At 46.1% G+C, this 25,293-nt stretch overlaps 1 protein-coding gene across 5 annotated transcripts in view; it reads right to left on the reverse strand.

The window, feature by feature from the left end:
• KCNT1 (potassium sodium-activated channel subfamily T member 1) overlaps positions 1-25,293 on the reverse strand; it is a 278,660-nt gene that overhangs the window by 16,751 nt on the left and 236,616 nt on the right. For 2 of the 5 annotated variants that reach the window (XM_029062378.2, XM_029062380.2), the window contains 12 exons: positions 23,925-24,141; positions 18,240-18,345; positions 17,320-17,492; positions 16,236-16,307; positions 15,013-15,147; positions 14,805-14,916; positions 14,323-14,424; positions 12,640-12,723; positions 10,697-10,825; positions 9,851-9,871; positions 7,795-8,101; positions 2,430-2,492 (listed from right to left, as the gene is read on the reverse strand). In XM_029062378.2, the coding sequence (XP_028918211.1) occupies positions 2,430-2,492; positions 7,795-8,101; positions 9,851-9,871; positions 10,697-10,825; positions 12,640-12,723; positions 14,323-14,424; positions 14,805-14,916; positions 15,013-15,147; positions 16,236-16,307; positions 17,320-17,492; positions 18,240-18,345; positions 23,925-24,141 (1,521 nt within the window). The remainder of the gene's footprint in view (positions 1-2,429; positions 2,493-7,794; positions 8,102-9,850; positions 9,872-10,696; positions 10,826-12,639; positions 12,724-14,322; positions 14,425-14,804; positions 14,917-15,012; positions 15,148-16,235; positions 16,308-17,319; positions 17,493-18,239; positions 18,346-23,924; positions 24,142-25,293) is intronic. The other 3 variants (XM_039911790.1, XM_039911791.1, XM_039911792.1) reach the window with 3 other exon arrangements.

Below are 25,293 nucleotides of genomic sequence, written 5' to 3' on the forward strand. Positions count from 1 at the left end.
GTTGTTCTCCCGGCAAGGAGTGTCTCTCTCGATACAACACGATGCGCTTTGGAAGACACCATTGTGCATACGAGATCTACAGCACGGGTTTACCTTAAACACAAGATTCTCTGGGACCACAACTTCCACGTTAGAGGAGAACTGAGTGTGTGACGCTCCAGAACGGGTCATGTTTAAGTCACCCCTTCACACCGACCATGATTTTTGCCCTGGCTTGCAGGGCTTGGCCTTACAGGGAACATGGAGTGGGAGAATTGAAGATGCAGGATGGAAGCTGGGTAAGAGACAGCCACAGTCTGATCAATCCGAGTCATCATATATGTGCAATCTCCCCCCTGAATGGGGGTGTTCGGGGGGAGAGGGGTAGTTGGGAAGGGGCCTCTGGAGGATGCAGGGTTCTCTGCTCCACTGAAGCAGATTTTTTCTAGTGAAACCATGCACTGACTTCAAGCACCGTGGCCAACAGCCACCCAGTATATTGCCACACAGCCCAGGAGAGCAACATCCCCTTATATAATCAACCCACACAGAAAATCTCCCTGTCAGGACAATTTGGAACACGTTATAGGTGTTGCTTCAAGTTCAAAGCAAATCCCAACCAGAGGAAGTTTGGCAGTAGGTTTGCTAAGTAGCTCCTAGGCACAGCAGAAAGGAACAGCTTTCCAGCTACCAAAAGGAAGACTGTCCTCGGGCAGGGGTTTAAAAACATTTTTTAAGGGTATGTTGGGCAGAAATTGCTTTGGCAGTTATAAAAGGGAAGATTCCTGCATTCGCCAGTGTGGCAATATACTGTGCTGGTGTGGGCCTTCCATGAAACCGTACTGGGTGGGAGGGTGGGGAGGGTAGATGGGGTGCCAGCTCTTAAAATTAAGGCACACAATTTTAGGAAAATGCCAACTTTTCATCTTCATTGTGGTCTATAAGGGACCTAAAATTTAAATATTGAAAAAAACTTCACATTACATACAAAATTGCTTGAAATTGGGTCATCCTTTTTGCTTCGTTAAATGATCACCACCAGCAGTTCTACGTCATTCACTGACTCAGGGGTTGGGGACAGCGACATTTGCTTCTCCGGCAAGCGGACTCCTGGCTCTGAGGAAGCCAGGGGTGCTCTGAGGTGGATGTTGCTTTCTAATTTCCCAGCGCCCACCAATTTAAATGGGCATCTGCCTCTCCTAAATTCTTAAGTACCCCAATCAAGAACTATAAATTAGATCCTGGAGCTAGGCAAATGAGTTTCTGCTCAGGGAAATGCTCTATAAACACCATAGGAATTCACACCCTTGGTGGTGACTGAAGAGGCTTCTGATATTGCCAGCACTCAGCCAGGTCTTTGGATGATATACAGAGAAAGCAGCGTGTCCTAGTGGAAAGTGCATGGGGCTCAGAGTCAGAGGACCTGGGTTCTAATTCCAGCTCTGCCACTTATCTGCTGTGTGAGTTTGGGTAAGTCCCTTCACTGGGCCTCAGTTCCCCCATCCGTGAAATGGGGATTCAGTATCATGTCTCTCACCTACTTGGACTTTGAGCCGTAGGGACTATGTCCGACTTGATAATCTTATATCTATCCCTTTGCTTGGTACAGTGCTTGGCACATAGTAAGCGCTTAACAAAAACCACAATTATTACTATCATTATTATTGTTATACAAGGGGCTTGGCCTTCCATTAAGGGCACTCGGATGACCTGGGATTCTCACTCCAAATTTCACTCAACTACTAACATTGGCAATTGTTTGGCCAGAGTGAGTCTCTGGAAATTAGCCGAGCATTTTAATCTGACACCTTCCTGAAGAAGGGGCAAACCCTGCAACTGGATTCCTGGTCCCTGGAAACGTTCATCCCTCTCTCGGGTTCAGAAAGAAAGCATAGACTGTGTATGGTTAAAAATAAAAGCGGGGCATTTCTCCCCGCCCAGGGGTGCCGAAATATCGCTGCTTTTTAGAATGCAGATTGTACCCTGACAAGTACTGAAACTCCCCCAAATGACTTTTTTTGGGGTTGCAATTGGAAACAATTAGATAACTGCCTTTCCCAGTTGTATTCATCTAAAACAGTTTGCTACTTCACTGAAAATTTAGAAGAGGGCATCTGAATGTCCAGAGGCTATAAAGGGGTGAGGCAGAAACTGAGTCTACTGCTGTAACATTCGGAAAAGAGATATTGGGCTTCAAAAAACAAAAGGCATTTTTCCTCCAAAATCACGTGCTAGGAAATGCCTTGCTCTTGGCTTCGGTTTGCACGTCCCCTTTCTTTTGGATGCAAAGTATCCACCACGTGACCTCTTTTCTCTCTGTCTCCACCTCAGGTGGAAAGAAATGTGACAGAGCCTAGGTTGGTGGCTGGCAGGCTTCTGACCTTAGTTGGCATGTTCTTGTTATGCTGTGTGCCCCGAGTCAAGCTTGACTCGTAAGGGAGGAGAATTACCTTGCAAATATCCAAGGTTTACCCGATTCATCACATCACTGGCTGTTAAATTTGCTACATCCTCTACAGAACATAGAGAAAAAGGTACAGACGTAAACAAAGAGAGAGAGAGAAAGATCAGCAAGCAGTGATTTGCCAGGTATTAAGAGGTAGAGGTAGACTCTAGTGATAGCTAGATAGTCGATAACATGGGCCAAAAATAAAATAAATAAAAGGCGGAAACAAGGCAGAACAATGTACTCTCCACGATGCTGAGTGTAGACAGGAACAGGTGATATGTTGCAACATTGGACCCAGAAGACACCAGAAGAACCAACTGATCATTCCAGAATCTCGGGCTCACTGCCGGATCTAAGAGGAAGTCATCAAATCGGCAATTCTTCTCTAATTTCTTTCCCTGAAACATAACATCCAAGACCTTTTGGGTGTCCTTTCCTATGTGTCAAAGCTTAGAGTATTACTGTGTCATTAAGCTGCTTCGCCGTGCCTTTTTATGGTATTTGTTAAGCGCTTACTATGGGCCAGGTACTGTTCTAAACGCTGGGGTAGGTACAAGGTAAACAGGTTGGACCTAGACCTTGTCCCACATGGGGCTCACAATCTTCATCCCCATTTTACAGATGAGGAACAGAGAAGTGAAGTGACTTGCCCAAGGTCACCAGATAACAAATGGTGGGAGCTGGGACTAGAACCCATGTCCTTTTGACTCCCAGGCCTGTGCTCTATTCACTAGGCCACACTGCTTGCCTGTTGCATCTGCTGATGCAAGACGGAAGCAGCGTGGCTCAGTGGAAAGAGCACGGGCTTTGGAGTCAGAGGTCATGGTTTCGAATCCCGGCTCTGCCACTTGTTAGCTGTGTCACTGTGGGCAAGTCACTTAACTTCTCTGCGCCTCAGTTACCTCATCTGTAAAATGGGGATTAAGACTGTGAGCCCCACGTGGGACAACCTGATTCCCCTGTGTCTACCCTAGCGCTTAGAAAAGTGCTCTGCACATAGTAAGCGCTTAACAAATACCAACATTATTATTATTATTATTATTATTATTATTATTATTATTAAGACAGTGTCCTCACAAACGGACTGCCCCTTTATTTTCTGCCCAGGGAGTTCCTCTGGGATTTTACTGCCAGGGCCTAGATCTGCAGATACAGCTCCACTCCTCCACACTGTAAGCTCGTTGTGGGCAAGGAATGTGTCTATCACCTCTGTTGTATTATGCTCTGCTAAGCACTTAGTACAGCACTCTGCACATAGTAAGCACTCAATAAATACCATTGATGGATTAACTGACTGATGGGGATCCTGTCCCCTCCCCCCAGACTTGCTGGTGCCACCCTTGCCTCTTCCACTGCACCTTCCAAAGTGAAAATGCAACTGGACATCCGATTTTCCTCTCCAAAATCCGTCTGGTGCAGCTGGGAAGGCTACAGTGTCCAAGAGAAGGCCGCTTACCCAACTAGACTTTGGGTGTAGTGCGGAAAAAGTGCAATGAGAAATGAAGGGCCTGGGCAGGATCATGTAAATGAACAGCACAAATTCTAATTCTCCAAGCAATGTATTTGAAAACAACAAAGAGAAAGAAGGATTGAGCTGGTGAGCAAGAGAGGGATAGAAAGAGGAGGAGGAGGAAGTGAAAGGACAAAGAGGGGCAGAGAGAGTAAGGCCGGGGGAGGGGGAGGAGGGAGAAAGGAAGGGAAGAGAAGGTAAATTGGGGGGGGGGGGAGGGAGAGAGAGGCAGAGAGAGAGAGAGAGAGAGAGGAAAAAGGGTGTGGTGAGGGAAAGGAATTGGAAGAAGGGGGGGAGGAGAGAGAGGAGAGAGAGAAAAATCAGGAGTAGCAGCAGTCACCTTTAGCTCTGACCAGAAACCTGCATGCTTAGTACAGTGCTCTGCACATAAGTACTCAATAAGGAATCCGTTAAATGATTGCATGGGTCGGAACTGCCCAATCTGACCCAATCCAATCGACTCTGGTTCTGTCTGGGCTGAATGGAGCTCTGGATTGGCAACAGGAGGGTGCCAATGTAGCCCATTAGGAAACTCAGGCCCCACTTTCAGGTTAGGGAAGGGGTCGGCTTTCCTACCTCTCCTGTGGGTACCTCTCCTACCCCTGTGGCTGCAGATGGAGAACCCTGGACCCATTTCTGGGTCAGCCCCAATTCACATCTAATTTGAGCGGCCCCCTGGCCCCATGTTGCATCTCACCTAACCTGGGTGGAGATGGCGGGGCCGGGGGTAGGATATGAGCCAAGGGGATACCAAGCTCAGCCCGAACTGGCTAGGGCCAGATTTTGTGCTTCCCTGCTCTGGTTCTACAGACGATAGACCCACGAGCCAGATGCAGCCCACACAGAACCCTATGCTGATGATCGACTGTTCTATCAAGGATCACTTCTGGTCCCAAAGACAATAGACCGAAGTTCTCTCGCTCATGTGTTCCAGCAAACATCTAGGAAGTCACATTTGCTGAGAAAAGTGAAGAATAATGCCTCAGGTGAACCTTCGCACCCCTTCCTAATTATATTCTGGACTTGGGGAGGGCTGGGAAAAGCCCACTGGATGTTCACACTTCACATCCCTAGGCTCCTTCCGCGTCACCTCAGGGTGGTCCCAGATCTGAGCAAGGACTTGATCGACGCTGTGGGACATCCTCCTTTACAGCCATCCCACCAATGCTCCAGCCCTGACCTCGGGACTTAGAACTCCAGATGGCAGGGAGAGGAAAAAGCTACATTTAGTGCCTACTTTTCCAGCGCTTAGAACAGTGCTTGACCCATAGTAAACACTGAAAAGCAGCATGGCTCAGTGGAAAAAGCCCGGGCTTGGGAGTCAGAGGACATGGGTTCAAATTCAGGCTCTGCCACTTGTCAGCTGTGTGACTGTGGGCAAGTCACATCACTTCTCTGTGCCTCAGTTACCTCATCTGTAAAATTAACTGTGAGCCTCACGTGGGACAACCTGATTACCCTGTATCTACCCCAGTGCTTAGAACAGTGCTCTGCACATAGTAAGCGCTTAACAAATACCAACATTATTATTACTATTATTAATAACAACAATAAAGCACTGGCTCCTTCACGGACTGGCTGTGTGACTTTGGACAAACACCCAACTGCCCTGGGCCTCAGTTTCTCCACCTGTACAATGGGGAGCAATTTTAGGACCCTCTGGGATCCACTTGGTGGGTTCCTCTTAAGCACTTTGATACTCACCCCAGTCCCACAGTATTTATGTAAATATTCTTATGCTTTACTATTTCTCTTATTCCTAATCTATTTCCATGTCTGTCTCCCCCTGTAGACTGTAAGCTCCTTGTGGGCAGTGATAGCACCTACCAGCTCTACTGTATTATCCTTTCCTGAGCACCTAGTAAAATGCTCTACACACAGTAAGCACTCAGTAAATACCACTGACTGACTGAGAAATGATGTATTTCAAAAATCTCAGCGCCTCTCCAAAGACAACCATGTTAGAGATGCTAGGGACAACTAGCACATTGAATGAGAGGGTCTGGTACTCTTGAACCAACTAATTTCAAGCTTATATTAGGTCTCTAACAGGTCTCTAACATCTGCTCACTTGACATAAAAGTGACTGATCACAGCAAGGTTATTGGGAAAGGTCTTTTTTTTTAAAATTAAAGGAAATGAAAAAGCAGCCTGGCCTAGTGGAAAGAACACAGGCCTGGGAGTCAGAGGAACTGGGTTCTAATCCCAGCTCCTCCACTTGTCTGCTATGTGACTGGGAAAGTCACTTAACTTCTCTGTGCCCCAGTTACCTCATCTGTAAAATGGGGATTAAGACTGTGAGCCCCAAGTGGGAAAGGGACTTTTTCTAACCTGATTATCTTGTACCTACCTCAGTGCTTAGTACAAATCCCAGGTACATAGTAAGTGCTTAACAAATACCATGAAAAAATGAAAAAGCTTCAGCACTCAACGTTTAATATTCTGTCATATTTTTCCTATGCTGTTCGTGTCACTTTCGTGTCAAATGGTCTAGAAAGCAGAGCTTAAAGAGGACAAGTTTCAAAGTTGCATATGTATGTATGTGAGAGAGACACACATGCGCGCACACACACACACGCATATATCTGCACATTCACGTGTGCCCTGTTATAGCTAACAAAATAAGAAAACATGCCAGGGCATATCTGAGAGTCTTTAGGGAAACAGAATGCATGAGATTTCCATCCCAAGGAAAAGGAAATCAATGACCTCGACTCACTTCACAGTTTCAAACTGGAAAAGAGTCTGTTCCTCTTGGTGGTTTTTCAGTTTATGCTAAAGAATAATGTTGGGGAACTTCCTAAAGACCAGATAGGAGATTCAGAGGTTCCCTTCATGTTAACACAAGAAGCTGCGCTCCAAAAGCATGGGATGGCTTAGCGGACATGAAAGCAGACAGATGAACAGATGGCAGGCGGAAAGGGAGAGAAGCGAGGAAATGAGGGAGCCAGGCCTCAGAAGCACCGTGAGACTCGGCGGAAGAACTGGTCCTAACATATAAGAGAATGGCACCAAAAAATTCCGTTGACAAGGCATTCCTGCATTTGCGAGCAGGATCCTGACCCCTGGGTCGTGGGCAGGATCGCTGACTTGCTTCTACCAGCACGACCTGCGTCTGGTTCCATAACAGCAATGGGCTAGGGAGCTACAGTTTCATCTCTTTTCTGAGTCACCCCTTGCCACATTCAGTTCTCCAGGACCAGTGCCTGGCGAGGATTTGTTCAGGCATCTTCCCCGACCCCGAAGTTTACCCTTCACGCCCTGATGACGGTCAAGATCCGGTCCAACCTTCGCTGACAACCCATCCGCCCCCAACTTGTCCTCATTGCAAAGCTCAGACATTAAAGGGGCTGATCGATGACCCAGCAGCTGGACCCCCAGCTTAGGCCACAGCCCGCCCCGTGTTTGTAAATTTGGGCTGACCACTGGGGCTGAGGCTTCTCGTGGCTCAGTGGAAAGAGCCTGGGCTTCGGAGTCAGAGGTCATGGGTTCGACTCCCGGCTCTGCCACTTGTCAGCTGTGTGACTGTGGGCAAGTCACTTAACTTCTCTGTGCCTCAGTTGCCTCATCTGTAAAATGGGATTAACTGTGAGCCTCACGTGGGACAACCTGATGACCCTGTATCTACCCCAGCGCTTAGAACAGTGCTCTGCACATAGGAAGCGCTTAACAAATACCAACATTATTATTGCTTGGAAATATGGAGCTTGGTTGGGCCTCAACCAAGGAACCAGGCGGGGCTGGTCAAAGCCTCTCCCTCTCTCCTTCCATTTCCACCCTCCGCAGATCCTCCCACACACCCCGCTCCCGGGGAAAGAGTTGCAGGGAGAGGGGGGTCAGGGGATCGATCTCTCACCGTAGCCGGTCGTAGGCAGGCCCAGGTGCTTCATGCGATTTTTCACCAGCTCGGACAGCTCTTGCCGCTCCGACCTCCGGTACAAGCTCAGCCTCTGCTGGCTGATCCACTCAGCCGTCTTACTTGTGTGCTTATGTCCTTTCCGGCTCAGCCGGCGAGCCCACTGCATGCTCTTGCGCCGCAGCAGGGGGTGCTCAGACTGGTCGCTGGAGCAGGAGTTGCGGTGGTGGTGGCTCGGCTTGGTGCTCCACGACTCCTTGACGTCCCTCGTGTCTTCGCAGTCCTCCACGTTGACTGAGATTTGCGACTGGAAGTACCAAGGCAAGATGCCGGGGTGAGTACTCGCCGGGGCCCTGGATCGGCGGGGGTGGGGAGGGGAGATGGCGACTCTCCGAAATGCCCCACAAGAGAGAGGGAGCATGCAGACCATCTCACACGCTCCCCACAGGCCACCCCGGACAGGCCCCTGTCCGACTTCCTGTGGGACCTTCACAGCCAGAGGAGGGTGTGGTTAAGAGCTGCGTGAACGGGGACACCAGTGGCAATGAGGATGGCAAAGAAAAACACGGACGGAAGGGGATGTCTTACTTATATCCAGAGGACACTGCGTGAAGGTCCAGAGCCAGTGAGTGAACTCAAACCAGATGATGAAGAAAACCACAGACCATTACTGCCTGTTACGTCCCACCCAAGAATTTTAAGAGACCATCAACATATCTGATTCAATTGATAAGCAGGAGCTAAGGGCAGGTTAGAGGTGAAATCACAGAGTAACTTTCCCCTCCTTACCGGAAATAGAACCATGCTGTCATTCCCGAAGAAGTCTCACTGCTCAGTTTTGGCCAGAAATTGATATCCCCCTTCCAGTTGCCCATGACAACACATCCCGGAGGGTGTTGGAGGGGCTGCCAGCTAAGTGCAATCTGATTCTTTCCTGCCAAGCTTGGACAGTGGCAAATCCCACGGTGACCCCATTAGCTGTGTGCTACTTAGCAATTTCACTAGAAGGTTCTGGGAACCCTAACAAATCCCAAACCTGGTGTGGCCCAAGGATTACTGTAGGAATTCTTAATACCACTGAGCCTCTTGCAAAGGAACGTTTAGACTATGAACTGGTTTGTTAAAATGAACCAATGTTATTTATTGATCACTTACTGTACTAAGTGCTTGGGAGAGTACAGCCCAATAATATAACAGACATATTCCCTGCCCATGACTAGCTTACAGTCTAGAGAGGGAGAGAGAAATTAAAATAAATTAAAAAACCTGTAGTAGTTCCCCCAGAACCGTGGCTCAGTGGAAAGAGCCTGGGCTTCGGAGTCAGAAGTCAAGGGTTCGACTCCCAGCTCTGCCACTTGTCAGCTGTGTGACTGTGGGCAAGTCACTTAACTTCTCTGTGCCTCAGTTACCTCATCTGTAAAATGGGGATTAACTGTGAGCCTCACGTGGGACAACCTGATTACCCTGTATCTACCCCAGCGCTTAGAACAGTGCTCTGCACATAGTAAGCACTTAACAAATACCAACATTATTATTAATAGGGTAGGAGGAGATAGAGGGGTGGGTAAAGGAGACATGAGGAGCATTATCTGTTCAGAAACATCTCCACCAGTGCAGTCTTGTGGGGAGAGGATAGAGAGGTGATGGGGAGGGAGTGGGGGCAGAAAATGCTATTGATTCATAGGAGAGTTTTCTTGAAGAGCTGGAAGGTGATCCCTCCTTTCCTTTAACTAAGCCTGGAGATGCTGTCTTAAAGAAAAATGGAGTAAAGGATACCTCTGTGCTGAGAATTTCCTCAGTTCCTCAGTTGAAAAGTTCACTGAAATAGCAAGCCCTTCGAATCACCCCTCTTTCTGCCACCTGCTCGTTTCCTTCTGCTGCCTCTCCCCAGTCCACCATACAGACCCCTGGGGGCGGTCAGAGCTGGGCATCCTGATCTGAATTCACTCATGCCCATTCTGGAACTTCCTTTGTTCTTGTAGGATTTTCTATAATGATCATGTGACACAAACTGGCTTGTCTTTTGGATTATATTTTAATTTCAAACATTACTCACCTGAGCTCGGATGTCATGAGGCTGTATAAAAGAAAATTAGATGCAGTTTGCATTAATTCTGAATAGTTCCCCACCCTGTGTCATTCTGTACCAATCTCTCATCTACTTAAGCACTGAAAGGCTTTGGGTGGATGCACATTGCACTATTTTCAGATTGTGAGCCCCCTGAGGGACAGGGATAGTGTCTAATTCCCACCTGTGTATCCTTTCCCAGAGCTTAGCACAGTGCTCGTCACACAGTAAGTGCTAATAAACACTATTACTACTCCTGTTGCTGTTACTGCCGCTATAGAAAATCCTTCAAATCAGAACCCTCTGATTTCTTAGCAAGGCAAATTAATTAGCAATATTAGAGCTTATAATCACATTTTTGTGGTGAACACATTTCAAAGCAAAGCCAGGATGAGAAGATTAATTTAACAATCTGTTTTAAGATGTATTTTTCCATCTGTTGTGTCAAACTGAGTTGGCTTAACCCTCCACATTTGCCGATTATTACCATGAGAACACTGCTACCCATTGTAGTGTAATTGCATTCATCCCTCAGCTCCTAAAATCACAGTTTGACTGTATTAGGGATTTCATAATAAAATGTGAAATAATATTTAAGGTAGCCTTCTTAAAAACAGGTCCTGCTTAGTGCTTAAACTGAGGTCTATTTTAAATGGGTTCTCTCTTTACAATCTTGCCATTCTCCTAGATACCAGAAAATGCCTTGAAGGGGTAGACCATCCCAGCTGGAGAATATGAACTCTGACTTAGCAATTTCCGTGAGGAGGTTTTCTTCAACAGAGCCTTTTACATCTTAAAACTTACTGGGAATTCCCGATCGGCCTAGTCTCCTACCTCGGAGGTGGAGAACATATGGGATTCTGTCCTGTAGATTCCGATTGGAATCTCCGCACTGGAGGAGCACAGCTTCTGGAACAGACGCCCGTAGGTCCGAATCCACAGGTCGTCATCCGTGATTTTCATCTACAGCAAGAGAGCCTTGTTTCAAGAGAGGCTTCGATTGGCCAGCCCAGTTCACTCCAGTGTCCGAATTCCTCCCTGGCATATCTTTGGCTATTCACTGAGGCTCCGGGGTTTTCACCCGCTACAGCATGTGGACCGCAAAGTAGGTTGGAAACAATTAAAAGAACCTGAACCGACCACCCACTGCTTAAGGCCCATTGAGTTCCCCGAGTGTCTTCAACCCAAGGAATGGGGGACTGGAGACAGGTGGGGTTTTTTTGTCATTTTTTGAAAGACAGATGGGCTTGTGGTGATAAAGGAGGAAGTGGGAAGAAGGGAAGAGAGAGTGCTTCCTTGGTTAGGTCCCTGACTGATCCAAGGCACCCGAGGTCTGGGGTGCTTCTCCTAGGACCTGGTTGTCTACCTGCCTGGATTCTGGAGATGGCCCTGTGGTCACACCAGGCAGCAGAGGGAAAGAAGGGGCCAGGGCTGCACCCCCAGGATCTTGAGCTGATGTCTGGATTACTGGAGGTGAGATTCCCTCATGGATGAGTACAACAATGTGGCCTCAACACCTTGCCTGGGGACAACCTAACCCTGTAAGAGATCTTGGCTAAAAGGTAAAAATTCAGTTGGCAGCAATAGCTGTCTTTGGTGACAGTGGGCTGCCAGAGAACCATGCAATGCTGCCAACACTAATATGCTTCATACCTTAGGAGCCAGGCAGGAAAAGGCCAATCCCTGACTTTCCACGAGTACCTAACTTGTCCCTAGGGACGGGTAGCTGTGTTCGAGTTAGGCTCTTGGGGAGATTTATTGTTCTTGCCGTGCTCCTAGGATATGGAACATATTAGTGAACTGTAAACAGCAAAGCACTACACTAAGGAATCACCTTTTTATAGGCACAATTTAGCCAGGTTCATGGATGCTTTTCAGCCACACACAATACACATCATCAGTGGCATCTTTTTTTTAATGGTATTTGGTAAGCACTTACTATGGGTCGGGCACTGTTTCTAAGCATTGGGGTAGATAGAAGTTAATTGGTTTGGACACAGTCCCGGTCCCACATAGGGCGCACAGTCTTAATCCCCATTTTACAGATGAGGGAACAGAGGCACAGAGATGTGATGTGATTGTCCATGGTCACACAGAAGACAAATGGCCGAGCCGGGATTAGAACCCAGATCCTCCTGACTCCAAGGGCCATTAGGCCATGCTGCTTCTCATGTTCTTTGACTATGAAGGGCCCAGCTATAGACATTAGGAGATGACTGGAAACCAGGGGGCACAATGCCTATTGGTACTTTGGGTGCTAAAATTACAACTTTCATTTCAGAGGCAGCATGACCTAGTCGAAAGAGCATGAGCCTGGGAAGGACCTGGATTCTCAACCCGGCTCTGCCACTTGTCTGCTGTTTGAACATGGACAAGTCACTTCACTTCTCCACTTCACTTCTCTGTGCCTCAGTTCCCTCATCTGTAAAATGGGCATTCATTACCTGTTCTCCCTCCTTCTTACACTATGAGATCCCACGTAGGACAAGAAGTGTGTCCAATATAATTATCTTGCATCTACCTCAGTGCTTAGAAAGTTGCTAACCACATAGCAAGTGTTTAACAAATACCATGATTGTTATTAATTTGATCAGGACTGAGAGGACTTAGATTTGTGGACCTGCCCTTGAGGCAGGATATTTAATGACAACTTGGTCCCACACTGAGATAAAATAGAATATCTCCACTAGGATTGGCAAAACATATGATCTTTACCTCATAGGTGGATTACTGTCAAAAAGTGACAAGGTAAAAGCAGAAACAAAATCATTACTTACAGCACAGAGGTAGCCGGAACCTGGGGTGGTGTCCAGACCCAGTAACAGTCTGGTAATTGTAATCATGTAGTCTTTCACAAATGACTGGAACAAAAGCAACAACAGGAAACAGGCAGATAGCCAGCCAAAGTGAGGTGCAGTAGGCACACACGGGAGGGAAGAGAGGAGGGGGAGGGAGGAAGGGAGGGAGGCAGAGAGTAAGAGAGGGAGGGAGGGAATGAGGGAGAGAGACAGAGACACACATCAACCAGATGGCTAATTTCAGGTCCCACTTTGTCCCAGACTAAAAAGCAATCACTATAAATCCTTTCTATTTTAGAGAATTCACCCTGCCCTACATCACTTCATTTCACTGACCAAGCCCCAGGAAGGCAGTATGTATATGTATATACAATTTCCAGACAATTGAAGGTCCAAAATTTCACTTCACTGTAATTGCGCAGCTCTAATAGTCAGCTGAGTCTTTGGATGGGGAAGCAAGAGGAATTTCTGGGACAATTTGGGCCATGGTATATTTTTAGGCTTCAATTATTTAGATAATTGGCACATGTAGGCCCGTCGTAAAGATCTTAAGACATGGGAGTAACATTTCTTTTACACTGGTGCTTGGAATTCAGAATAACACTGTCTGAAATGGCAGTTGCTTTGCTTACGAACTTTTTATTGCTTATGATGATAATGATTTTAACTAAAATACATTTTTCTTTGAGCCCAGAGGTAAATCATTTGGTAGCGGCCCATCAAAGGAGTAAAAGGGAAAGTTGACCCCATTGACCCCCCCTTTCCCCTTTTTAGGCATTTGAGATAGGGTGGAGTGATCTGGGATCCACCCTTTTGAGATTCCTCATGCCAGTCAAACAACCAATCATTACTATGTGCAGAGCACTGTACTAAGAACTTGGGAAAGTACAATATAATAGAATTGGTAGACATTCCCTGCCCACGTGGAGCTGCCACTTGTCTGCTGTGAGATCTTGGGCAACTTCTCTGTGTCTCAGTTACCTCATCTGTAAAATGGGGATTATGACTGTGAGCCCCATGTGGGACATGAACTGTGTCCAACCTGATTGTCTTGTATGTACCCCAGTGCTTAGAACAATCCCTGGCACATAGTAAGAGCTTAATAAATGCCATAACAAAAAAGTGATGGTGGGGGGGAGAAGGGGAAGACTTACGGTCTAGAAGGGGACACTTACAGTCTATAGTCTAGAGCTTGTACGGTCCCCTTCCCCTCAGAAGATGGGTCAGTATCACCTGAGCATAGGGAAACAGAAATGGTCCAGTCCCTCCTTCACCGTCCTGATGCCTGGCTTAAACCTGGGTTCCTGATGTAGGCCCCACACAAAAATCCAGGGAACAGCTGTGAGCACTCTTTGGTGGGTGCATCAGTAAGGCTCAATGACAATCACCAAGAAATAATAAAAGAACACTTCACCCTTGGAGATTGGCTGGTGAATGAATTAGCAGGTTTTATGACTAGAATCCAGGAGCAGTTAGAGATTTCCTTAACAAATGTCCCAATGGACACCCCATCCTTTTCATTTACAGATGCCTAATAAGGCTAGAGTAAAGACAGCCCACAATCTCTTCCTGTTGTGAATCACTTTTATTAACACATCCTTCCCTCCCTCAGTCCCCTCCTGCAGAAGGAGTCCAGTGAAAACTCTGCCCATTGTTACCAACCTGGTAGAGCAGCGTGTCCAACATGCTGATGCTGAACACTCGCCCAGCCGCAAAAGGCAGTCGGAACATGAAGGCCAGGTTGGATCCATTTTCTCTTTCTCGCTGCAGAAAAGATAATAGCATTTAGGGTGGACACCTGCAGTTATAAACAAGGAAACCACAGCATTTCGTCCAAGGGAACTCTGGGAGTAGTCACCAAAACAGAAAGTGTTTCAGTAACTTCACAGCTCTGGGCTGTTTCTTTTCCCATGTCTGGATTTTACACCACCACATCTCCTGATAATGCACACAAGAGTACATAGGAATGAACCCAGTCTTTGCTCTGGCCTATTTCTTGGTCTTCCACTTCCATAAATGACAGCAGGTGTAAAGCTTCCTACTTCACCCTTGGTTCCGATACACTTGAATGCTTGGGGTAATTCTGGTCTCAGTACTCAAACATGGGCCCCCCAAGGGAAAGAGAAAGTGAACAAAATCCTTACTTTTTCCAATTTGGAAAGAGCCAGTGAATAACTGTCCTTGGCTCTGAACTGCATGAATCTCATATTGGATGGGTGAGTCAGCTCTGTAATAATACTAAGACTTGGAAACAACCTGGAACGGAGACAAGAGTATTAGTCACTGTGAGTTGGGACAGCGCATCAAGACCTCCTGGAGAAACCAGGTCTCCAAAAACCAAAGCCCACTCACCTGAACATCGTCTGGACATTGACGATCGTTTTCGCATCTGCCATGTAATCTTCCTCCGCGCTCATGGTGCTCTCTTTATCCACCACCACCAAATTGTCAGCGTAGATGATGCCACACTGCAACAAGCTGTCTAGGCTGCAGAAGTTCATAGACATTAAATGGGTTTAACTGATCAGAGCTTGCAAGGAGCTGTGCCAGGGCGTAAGCATAAATCCCCACAGGATTGCCAATCAATCATCATAATCATTGGTGGTTTTTACTGAGCCTCTACTCTGTGCAGGGCACGGTGCTAAGTGCTTGGGAGAGTGCAATACAACAGAGATGGTAGACACAGCGCCTGGCCACAAAGATCAATCAATCAGTGGCGTTTACTGAGCGCTGACTAGGGGCAGAACACTGTACTAAGTGATTGGGAAAGTACTGGACAATGCAATTGGTAGTTACGATCCCTGCCCACAAGGAACTTACAGTCTGGAGGGGGAACAGACATTGAAATAAGTAGGGATAGGGCAGATGGCAAAATAGGAGGATATGCTCGTAAATGCTCTGAGGGCTACGGGGGGTGGATAGCAGGTGCTTAAAGGGTAAATACAGATCCAAGTGCAAAGATGATGGAGAAGGGAGAGGGAGTAGGGGAAATGAAAGCTTAGTTGGGAAAGCCCATGTGACTTACAATGATTTTGGAGAGTGGTGTTCTGTCTGATACATGAGACCCATGTCAGACTGTGAGCTATATATTGGACAGGGACTTTTTCTGATCTGACTGCATTGTATCTATTCCAGCGTTGAGCATGCAGTAAGTGTTTAACCAACACCACCATTGATGATGGATGATGGGGGAGGGAGTTCCAGGCCAGAGAGAGGATTTGAACAAGGCATCTGAGGTGGACTAGATGAGATTGAGATACAGTTGAGTAGGTTAGTTTTAGAGTAGGCACATGCCCAGGCTGGTTTGAAGTAGGAAATCAGAGAGGTAAAGAGTTTCTCTTTGATGCAGAGGTGGATGGGCAACCCTGGAATGATATTTCATTATCACCAATTTTCTTGTATTTACCATTTTATTCTCTTACCAGGCTGCATTTGTCTACCTCAGTAGACTGCTGTTTCATAACCACTTAATGATTCTCGGCTCTATAAAATGAACTTAGCTAAGGTCTCCTCTTCTCTCTCTTTGCCGGGAATTCATCATTCTATTAGGCAATGCTCAAGCCGGAGATACTTACTTATCAATTGTGCCTTCCATGTAGTACACCATGGGAAAACAACAGATTGCTTCTAGAAAGTGGTGGTCAGGTCTGCAGGGAAACAGACATTCAAGGATCAGCGATGGAAGACAAATTTGACTGCACTAATTGTGGCCACTATTTTCACAAGTGACAAAAGTTTATTGGGCACCCACTGTGTACAGAGCAATGGACACATAGTAAGCACTTAATATTAATAATAGCCCTAATGATGGCATTTGTTAAGCACTTACTATGTCTCAAGCACTGTTCTAAGCGCAGGGGTAGAAACAAGCTAATCGGGTTCGACAGTCCCTGTCCTACATGGCGTTTACAGTCTTAATCCCCATTTCACAGATGAGTTAACTGAGGCACAGAGAAGTGAAGTAACTTGCCCAAGGTCATACAGCAGACAAGTGGCAGAGACGAAATTAGAATATGATTGACTGACTGTCTGACTCACAAGGGCAGTCAATGGGGTTAATACTGGCTGAAGGATGTTCCACTTTCCACTATGAAAACAGGCTACAAGGTCCCTGGGTGAAAGTCAAAACAGGGATCATTTCAGTAGAGCAGACATTCTATTTTCTAGGTCCTTTTATTGTTTGTCACCAGTACCACAGGATGGAATTTCCACCAAAGGATATCCAGGACACAGGAACAAATGGCCACAAGCAATGCTCTCTTGGATGACAACAATGATTTCTCCAGTCTGTGTTCTGTCTCTGACAGGGGCCAAAGGACACCTGGATCTGTGAGAGGGGACTGAATACCTGTGTACCGTTAAATTTTGCACTGGAACTGACTTTCTGTTGCAAACATCTACCTGACCCTGCCTTCTCTCCCCTCATTGTGGGAGAAATGTAAAAAGGAAAAGGAAGAGGGGCTTGATTTGGGGAAATTCAGAGGAGTGGATGTTTGGGAGAAAAAAGTGTGACTATCAGAAAGGGAAAAAAACATTTTGTGAAACAAAGATTAATTGGCCCAACCCTGTAGTGGTCTGACTCAGCTGCCACACTGAAATTAACGGGTCATAGCTCTCTGCTTCTTAAATGAAGGAAAGCAACTTTGAAAACATCCTTACTTGTTGTCTAGCAGCAGCACAATTGGGTTTAGCTCCTTCCGGGATCTATAGTAGGCCCGGAGTGGAACAATGAAATTATACAGTCCGTTCCCAGCAGTCTCCGCGGAAACGATAATCAGCTTGTTCTTAAATCCGTAGGCCTTAGCATCTTCATAGCTGTTGTGCTTACAGCCCTGTAAGGAAACAATCCCCAGACAACACATTCAGTTTGCTGCTCCTATCCATACTCTCTCTCCGAAAAAATGAACAGTGCTGTGAGAGTCATAGAGAGTCGGACAGGGAGGTGGGTGAACAAGGAGGTGGGTGGGGAGGAAGGTAGATGGGGGGCAGGCTGGGAGACAGGCAGGATGGGAGGCACGGGAGAAGGGAGGGAGAGACGGAACGTCGGGAGGGAAGGAGACAGGCAGGGAGGAAGGGAGACAAGCAGGGAGGGAGACTGGCAAGGAATCAGGGAAATAGGTAGGAAGGAAGGAAGGCAGGCAGGGAATCAGGGAAACAGGCAGGGAGGGAGACTGGCAAGGAATCAGGGAAATAGGTAGGGAGGAAGGAAGACAGGCAGGGAATCAGGGAAACAGGCAGGGAGGGAGGGAGAGGGGCAGGGAATAAGGGACAGGTAGGGAGGGAGACAGGCAGGGAATCAGGGAGACAGGCAGGGAGGGAAGTAGACATGCAAGGAATCAAAGAGACCGGCAGGGAGGGAGGGAGAGAGACTATCAGGGAATCAGGGAGACAGACAAGGAATCAGGAAGACAGGCAGAGAGGCAGCCAACACGGGCAGACAGCCAGATAGGGAAACAGCCAACAGAGAGAGACAGTTAACAAAGCGCCAGGCAGAGAGAGAGACAGACAGATGGACCAGACAGGACATGATCCAGGATGAGGACAGAACCATTCAACCAGGCTCCTAAATTTTATCTCACCTTATCAAGTCTCAAGCAGCAGAAAGGAGCTTTCACAGGTAATAGATGGCACAATGTGGGTGAACTTCCAATGTAGGGAGAGTTTGGGGGGTAGCCTTTCACATACCTGGATAAGAAAGAGCCAGAGTTTTCAGTTTAGGATCCATTCCCAGGAATGGGTAAAGCAAGGATGAATAGATTCAAGTATGTGTGTGTATACACACACACTCGCACACTCTCTCTCCTCTCTCCACGCCCCACTCCCGGACCTAATACTAACTACACGATTTCATCATAAAACCATACACATTTCATTAGGTCACAGAATGATGTTGGAGGGCTTTTCCAAAGAGAAGTCAGAATAATTTCAGTAGGCTCATTAAAATCGGCCCAATGCTCAGGGTGCCAAGCAAAATCACTTTTTCGTTGCGCGCTGGGAATGTGTCTGTTATGTTGTTATATCGTACTCTCCCAAGCTCTTAGTACAGTGCTCTGCACAAAGTAAATGCTCAGTAAATATGATTAATTGATTTTCACTCGCTTCAGACCCTATTAATCCTCTTCAATGAGTAAAACACTTGAGATATGTTTCAGCAACTTGGAACTCCAATGTGTAGGTTCCCCGGTTTATGAACCAATCTGTGATGCTTATACAGATTTGGAATTGGATCCAGAAGTAGCATGGCCTAGTGGATAGAGCGCAGAGCTGGGAGTCAGAGGTCCTGGGTTCTAATCCCAGCTCCTCCACTTGTCTGCTGGGTGGCCTTGGGCAAGGCACTTAACTTCTCTGTGTAACATTTATCTCAACTGTAAAGTGGGGATTAAGACTGTGAACCCCATGTGGGATATGGACTGTGTCCAACCTGATTAGTTTGTATCTACCCCAATGCTTAGTACATAATAAGCACTTAAAAAATACCATAAAAAAGAAAATAGAAGGGACATGACACGAAATTTGAACTGGTCACTGTCAGCATTTTTGCTACTACTGCTACGGGAGGGTGTGGCTGACAATCCGAGGGTGATGGACAGCCAAGCGCTTAGTAGAGTGCTCTGCACACAGTAAACAGTCAATAGATATGACTGATTGATGGACAGCCCATTCCCCCTTGAGGGCATATGAAGATGATTAATGCTTTGTTGATCTGGCTTCTTGCCATTTGCAAGTTCTGCCACCATTTCCAAAACTGCCTCCTGGCAACCGGGACTGCCCAAAGCCTCTGCTCTAGGATGGAAACCCCTCTCCTGATTGCTGGGTGCCAGGCTGCTCTGCCTCCTGTTACGCTCCCCTACTCTACCATATTGTTTGACGTGGGGCTTCAGGACTTGGACTAATCAAAGTTGAGAGTGTCCTGGCTCCTTCCCCGTCACTGTCAGAATAAAGCAACATACCTGCTAGTGAGAAGTGCCTATATTCACGTGTGGGAACTACTGGTGATAGAGCATACTTTTTTCTTCTTTAACTACTGGTGTCTGAGGGACAACACTCATCCTGAATGACAAGGGGCCAAAAAACCCCAACTACTGATTTTTCATGGACAAAGTGTCGAAAGACTTGCACTCTCATTCATACAAGTCCTCAGCATTGGCAGCTTTCAGTAAACTCGCTGTGGGCGGGGAAGGTGTCTACCAAGTCTATAGTACTTTATTATTATTATTATTAGTAATAACAATTATGGTATTCATTAGGTGCTTATTATGTGTCAAGCACTGTCCTAAGCACTAGGGTAAGATATAAATTATTAAGGCTCGACAGTCCCTGTCTCACATGGGGCTCACACACTTAATCCCCATTTTATAGATGGGGCAACTGAGTCCCAGAGAAATGAAGTGACTTGTCCAAGGTCACACAGCAGAAAAGTGGAGGAGTCAGGATTAGAACCCAGGTCCTACTGACTCCCAGGCCCATGCTCTACCCACTAATCCACGCTGCTGCCAAATGCTTAGAATAGTGCTCCATAGACAGTATGCCTTCAATAAATGAATGAATGAATGAAATGACAATGACCCTGGTGTGTGTGTATGTATAGATCCTTATATATATTTGTGTACAACATATATATAGCAGCATAAAGGACAGTCTTGTGTGGTCATGATGCAGGGTGGCCTTTTCACGCCTAGAGACAAAAGTTCTCTGTCATTGGTGTCATCTTCAAAAACAAAGAACAAATATGTTCAGATGTACCTGTGGGCTGTTGGGTGCCGAGCCGTATAACCATCAGTCGAATGCTCATCTTTTTCTCCTTAAAAGCCAGACACAAACTCCCTCTCAATATAAAGCAACGAGGCCTAGTGGAAAACATCACAGGCCTGGGAGACAGAGACCTGAGTTCTACTCCCAGCTCTGCCATTTGCCTACTGTCTGACCTTGGGCAATTCACTTAACTTCTTTGTGCCTAAGTTTCCTCATCTGTAAAATGGCAATCTGGTGCCTGTTCTCCATGCTGTGAGCCCATGTAGGATAAGAGCTGTGGGCCAACTTGATTATTTTATATCTACCCCAGTGCTTAATTCAGTGTCAGTACAGAGCAAGCACTTAACAAATATCACAATTATTATTATTATAAATGAAAACTCCAGAGTTAAAATCTAATTTTGCCTTCTGTGATTTGTATGATACAGGATCATTCTTCTGAACAAGAAGCACTGAGGAAAGGTCAGTAACATGAGGCCCTCTAGATTATGAGCAAGTTGTGGGCAGGGATCATCTTTATTAATAATGTTGGTATTTGTTAAGCGCTTACTATGTGCCGAGCACTGTTCTAAGCGCTGGGGGAGATACAAGGTAATCAGGCTGTCCCACGTGAGGCTCACAGTCTTAATCCCCATTTGACGGATAAGGTAACTGAGGCACTGAGAAATTAAGTGACTTACCCAAAGTCACAAAGTTGACAGGTCGCGGAGCCAGGATTAGAACCCATGACCCGTGACTCCTAAGCCTGTGCTCTTTCCACTGAGCCATGTTGCTTCTCCATATAATCATTCATTGATTGAATGTATTTATCTATTTATTTACTTATATTAATGTGTCTCCCCCACTAGACTGTGAGCTTGTTGTGGGCAGGAATGTATCTGTCATCATACTGTACCCTCCCAAGCGTTTAAGACAGTGCTCTGCACACAGTAAGCGCTCAATAAATACAACTGAATAAATGAACGCATTCCATGTCGAGTCTAAATCTCTCAGTTTTGCACTGTACTTTCCAAGTGATTAGTACAGTGCTCTGCACACAGTAAGCACTCGTTAAATACAATTGAATGAATGAATAAGGCCTGTAGGAAGTCTGACATCTAGGCCTGTTTCATCTTAACTTAAAATAATATTGCGTTGATGTGCCTTATCCAATTCAACTCACTCGATATGAAAATAAATTTTAGTCATTGCCTAGTTTAATCCTATAGTCACAGGAGGGCGCTCCAACATCACCTAAACATAAATATCTCCGGCACGGCAGTGAGTTTTCCAATAAGACAAAGGCAATAATAAGCTCCACCATAATGAAGATGACACCGAATGCCTTAACGAATGCTAAGTTATTCAAACGTGATATTAGGAAAGGAAAAATAGCCCCCTGGTGTAGGTGTGGGGACGAATAGGGATGAGTTAGTATGTGTGTGTGTGTAAATATACAAAACACCATTTTTCCCGCCTGCAATACAGCATGCAGAGAGAAACTGCTGTGAAATATACTGTCGAGTGAAGGAAACTGGCACCTGTTTCAACCACTAAAAGAATGATGAAACCACAGCATCCTGATCCTATCACTAGCAGGGAATAGCACAACACAAAACACTAAACACTACAGCAAGGAGTCCCCGGAATGACTCTAGGAAAAAATCTAGTGCTAGTCCAGATGGCTCCCCGGGGCCCCGTCTAGGTCTGTGACTCTCCATTACTTAGACGGTGAGTCTCGTCTAGGTCAGGGACTCGGTCTGACCTGATTATCTTACTCCCATCCCAGTGCTGAGGACAGTGCTCGGCACATAGTAATCGCTTAATAAATACACCTATTCTTATTATTCTGGGGACCTTCGCACCAGCCCATCTCTGTGAATCATTCAGTAGACTCCTGCATTGGTGAGGGACCCAAGTGGAAAAGTCTCAGCTGCTGGTAGGATCCTGGCATCCCATCTGCAAGGAGGACTGGTCTGTGGAAGGAGACTCTCGTGCTGGAGCTACCAAGTTTCCAGAGAGTGGACCCAAAAAAGCATCGGGCTTCAATGCTGGGCAAGAGTGGTGACAGGCCTTGGCATGGAAATGAATGGTCACAGAGAAATTAGAGGCCTCTTGTAGGCCTGGTTGCTATGATAAAGCTATACCTACACTAGCCAGTAATTTACTGATTCTGGTATACTCCAATTTTAAAGTATACCAGAAGCATCTCCCTCCCTCTCTCTATCTCTCACAGAAATCAGACAGGGCAGTAGTGTAGACACTCCTCCAAGTTGACACCCAAATACAATCTCAGGAGAGACATGTCTTCCTGGTGAGTCATGTCTTATGTTAATAAGATATTAATAATAATCATTGTGGTATTACTTAAACACTATCTGCCAAGCACTGTACTAAGCCACTGGGGTAGATGCAGCATATTCAGATTGGACATACCCTCTCCCAGATAGAGCTCACAATATACATGAAAGCAAAGCAAGCATTTAATTCCCAAGGTCACGAGCAGACAAGTGGAGGAGTGAGGATTAAAACTCAGGTCCTCTGACTTCCAGGCCCATGCTCTTTCCATTAGGCTGCTTCCTGTGGCCTAATGGAATCAGAACAGTTTACAGCAATTCCCCTCAACTTCAATTGAATGAGGAGTGAGGTTGGGAACAATAATACTTCATCTCAGTCACCACTTAATTGAAGGTGCTGGATCCTTTACCACAGGAAGCTCGTTTTCACCTACTCATAGTCATCGACACCATTTAATCATTCTACTGTGCTGCACTTACAATGAAAATCATTATTTTCCTCAAAATAGACCGGCACCTAACAGAAGTTTCAAGAAGGCTCTAGGAAGCCTCAATTATCTTCTAGAAGTCTCATACATTTGTGTTTTCCCCAATTACCAGAACCATTTACAGCTAATACCGCCTGTAGTTTCAAAGGCAGGATGGCACTTGATAAGGGAATCTGAATTTACTTCTAATCCTGCCAGTTCTTAAATAAATTCAGCACAACTACTGGGGGGAAAAGGTCCAATAATTTCCATGTAATCCTCCAACTATTAGGAATGTGCACAGTTTAATTATATATGGGACAAGTTCGATCTCAATCCGTTAATAATTACAGTACTTGCTAAACTCTATGTGCCAAGCACTGTTCTAAGTGCTGGCGTAGATACAAGTTAACCAGGTTGGAAACAGTCCCTGTCCCACATGGGGCTCACACTCTTAATCTCAATTTTACAGATGAGGCAACTGAGGGCCAGAGAAGTTAAGTGACTTGCCCAAGGTCCCACAGCAGACGTGGCGGAGCCGGGATTAGAACCCAGGTTCTCTGACTCCCAGGCTCAAGTTCTATCCACTAAGCCATGCTACTTCTCCAATCCGTTAATGGCAACTCAGTTAATAACTGTGCAAGAGTTTAATAAGGGAGGGAGATTTTTCCCAAAGGTCAGATGGCAGGGTTCATAAATGACTGAAAAATCAATCACTCATGTTGTTGACTGTTCGATTGATTTGAAAATCTGCCCAACGGCCACTTACTCCAGAACGGTGAGCCCTTCGTCATCAGACTGCGTCATCTCATCTTCCGACTGATCACTCAGGAGATCACAGGGCAGGAGGGAGGAGCTGTCAGCCAGCTCTAGGACAGGGGCGATACTTGGCCTTCGGTTGCCCGAGCCATTCTCTGTGGGCAACGTCAGTTTGCTGCTGTTTGCAGGGCGGCACTCTGTATTCTGCAAGTCCATTGCAACTGTTCCTGGAAATGGACAGAACCAGTGGTAGGGGATAACGTGAGACACAAAGGAAGTGAGGGAGAGTCTTAAAGTAGGGTCCCTAGCCCAAATTCTGTCTCTGTCCGAGCTCCCAGTAGGCCCCAGATCCATTCTCCCTTGGTCCTTCCCTTTACCCCACAGTCACCTCTCCCACAAGATCAACCACCAACTTCCCGGCACGAAAAAGCTGAGGAGAGTCATGTAATTGGTTCTAGGCGGTGGTCTAAGCAAGGTGGAAAAATTACAGCATGGCTGATTTTTCCTAAATTCCTAAGTGTGCAAATTCAGGGTCAAGAGATTGAGGGGAGGTAAACGAACCAAAGCATGGAATGTGTGGGTGTTCACAAAACTTCTGCCCCAGATATTTCCGCCCAGCCAAAGCAATACCCCCTTAAAAAAATATCCTGGTACTGCTGCCAGCGCCTAAATCTTGTTTCTGGATTAATCAATTCTAGCACCCACAGTATTAACTACTTATTCTGTACAGAATATCATACGCAATGCTCTGGGAAAGTACAAAGGAAGAAGTAGGAGATACTGGTCACCCTGCCCTTAAGGAAGTTAAAGTCTAATACAGAGAAACAAGCAACTCAGAAAAGTGATCAAACATCAAAAGTGAGAAAAGCACCAAAGTCAGGAATAAATCCATAAGAGAACAAAAATCATTGTTATATTATTATCATTGTCATTATCACTAAATTTGTTAAGCACTTACTGTGTGCCAAGCACTGTTCTAAGTAAGGCTAGGTAAGGCTGTTCTAGGTAAGGCTTAGAGAAACAAACATAAGTGATCATTTTCATTATCAACAGAATTAGCGATTTGGGACAGGAATAGATGGTGGGGGTGGGAAGGGTGGGAAGACTTTCCAGTCAACTAAACATATAAAAATAATGATAATAGTAAAAATACTTGTTAAGCAGCACTTACATACCAATTGAGCCCTGCAGTAGACACAAGAGAATCAAGCTGGACATAGTCCCTGGCCACATAGAGGTTCAGTCTGAGTAGGAGTAAGTAGGGTTTAATCTCCATTTTACAGATGAGGAAACTGAGACCCAGAGAAGTAAAGTGACTTACCAAGGCCACACAGCAGACAAAGACAGAGCTGGAATTAGATCCCAGATTTTCTGACTCC

This window comes from Ornithorhynchus anatinus, chromosome 4, assembly GCF_004115215.2.
Source record: "Ornithorhynchus anatinus isolate Pmale09 chromosome 4, mOrnAna1.pri.v4, whole genome shotgun sequence".
In the NCBI taxonomy this organism is placed as follows: Eukaryota; Metazoa; Chordata; class Mammalia; order Monotremata; family Ornithorhynchidae; genus Ornithorhynchus; species Ornithorhynchus anatinus.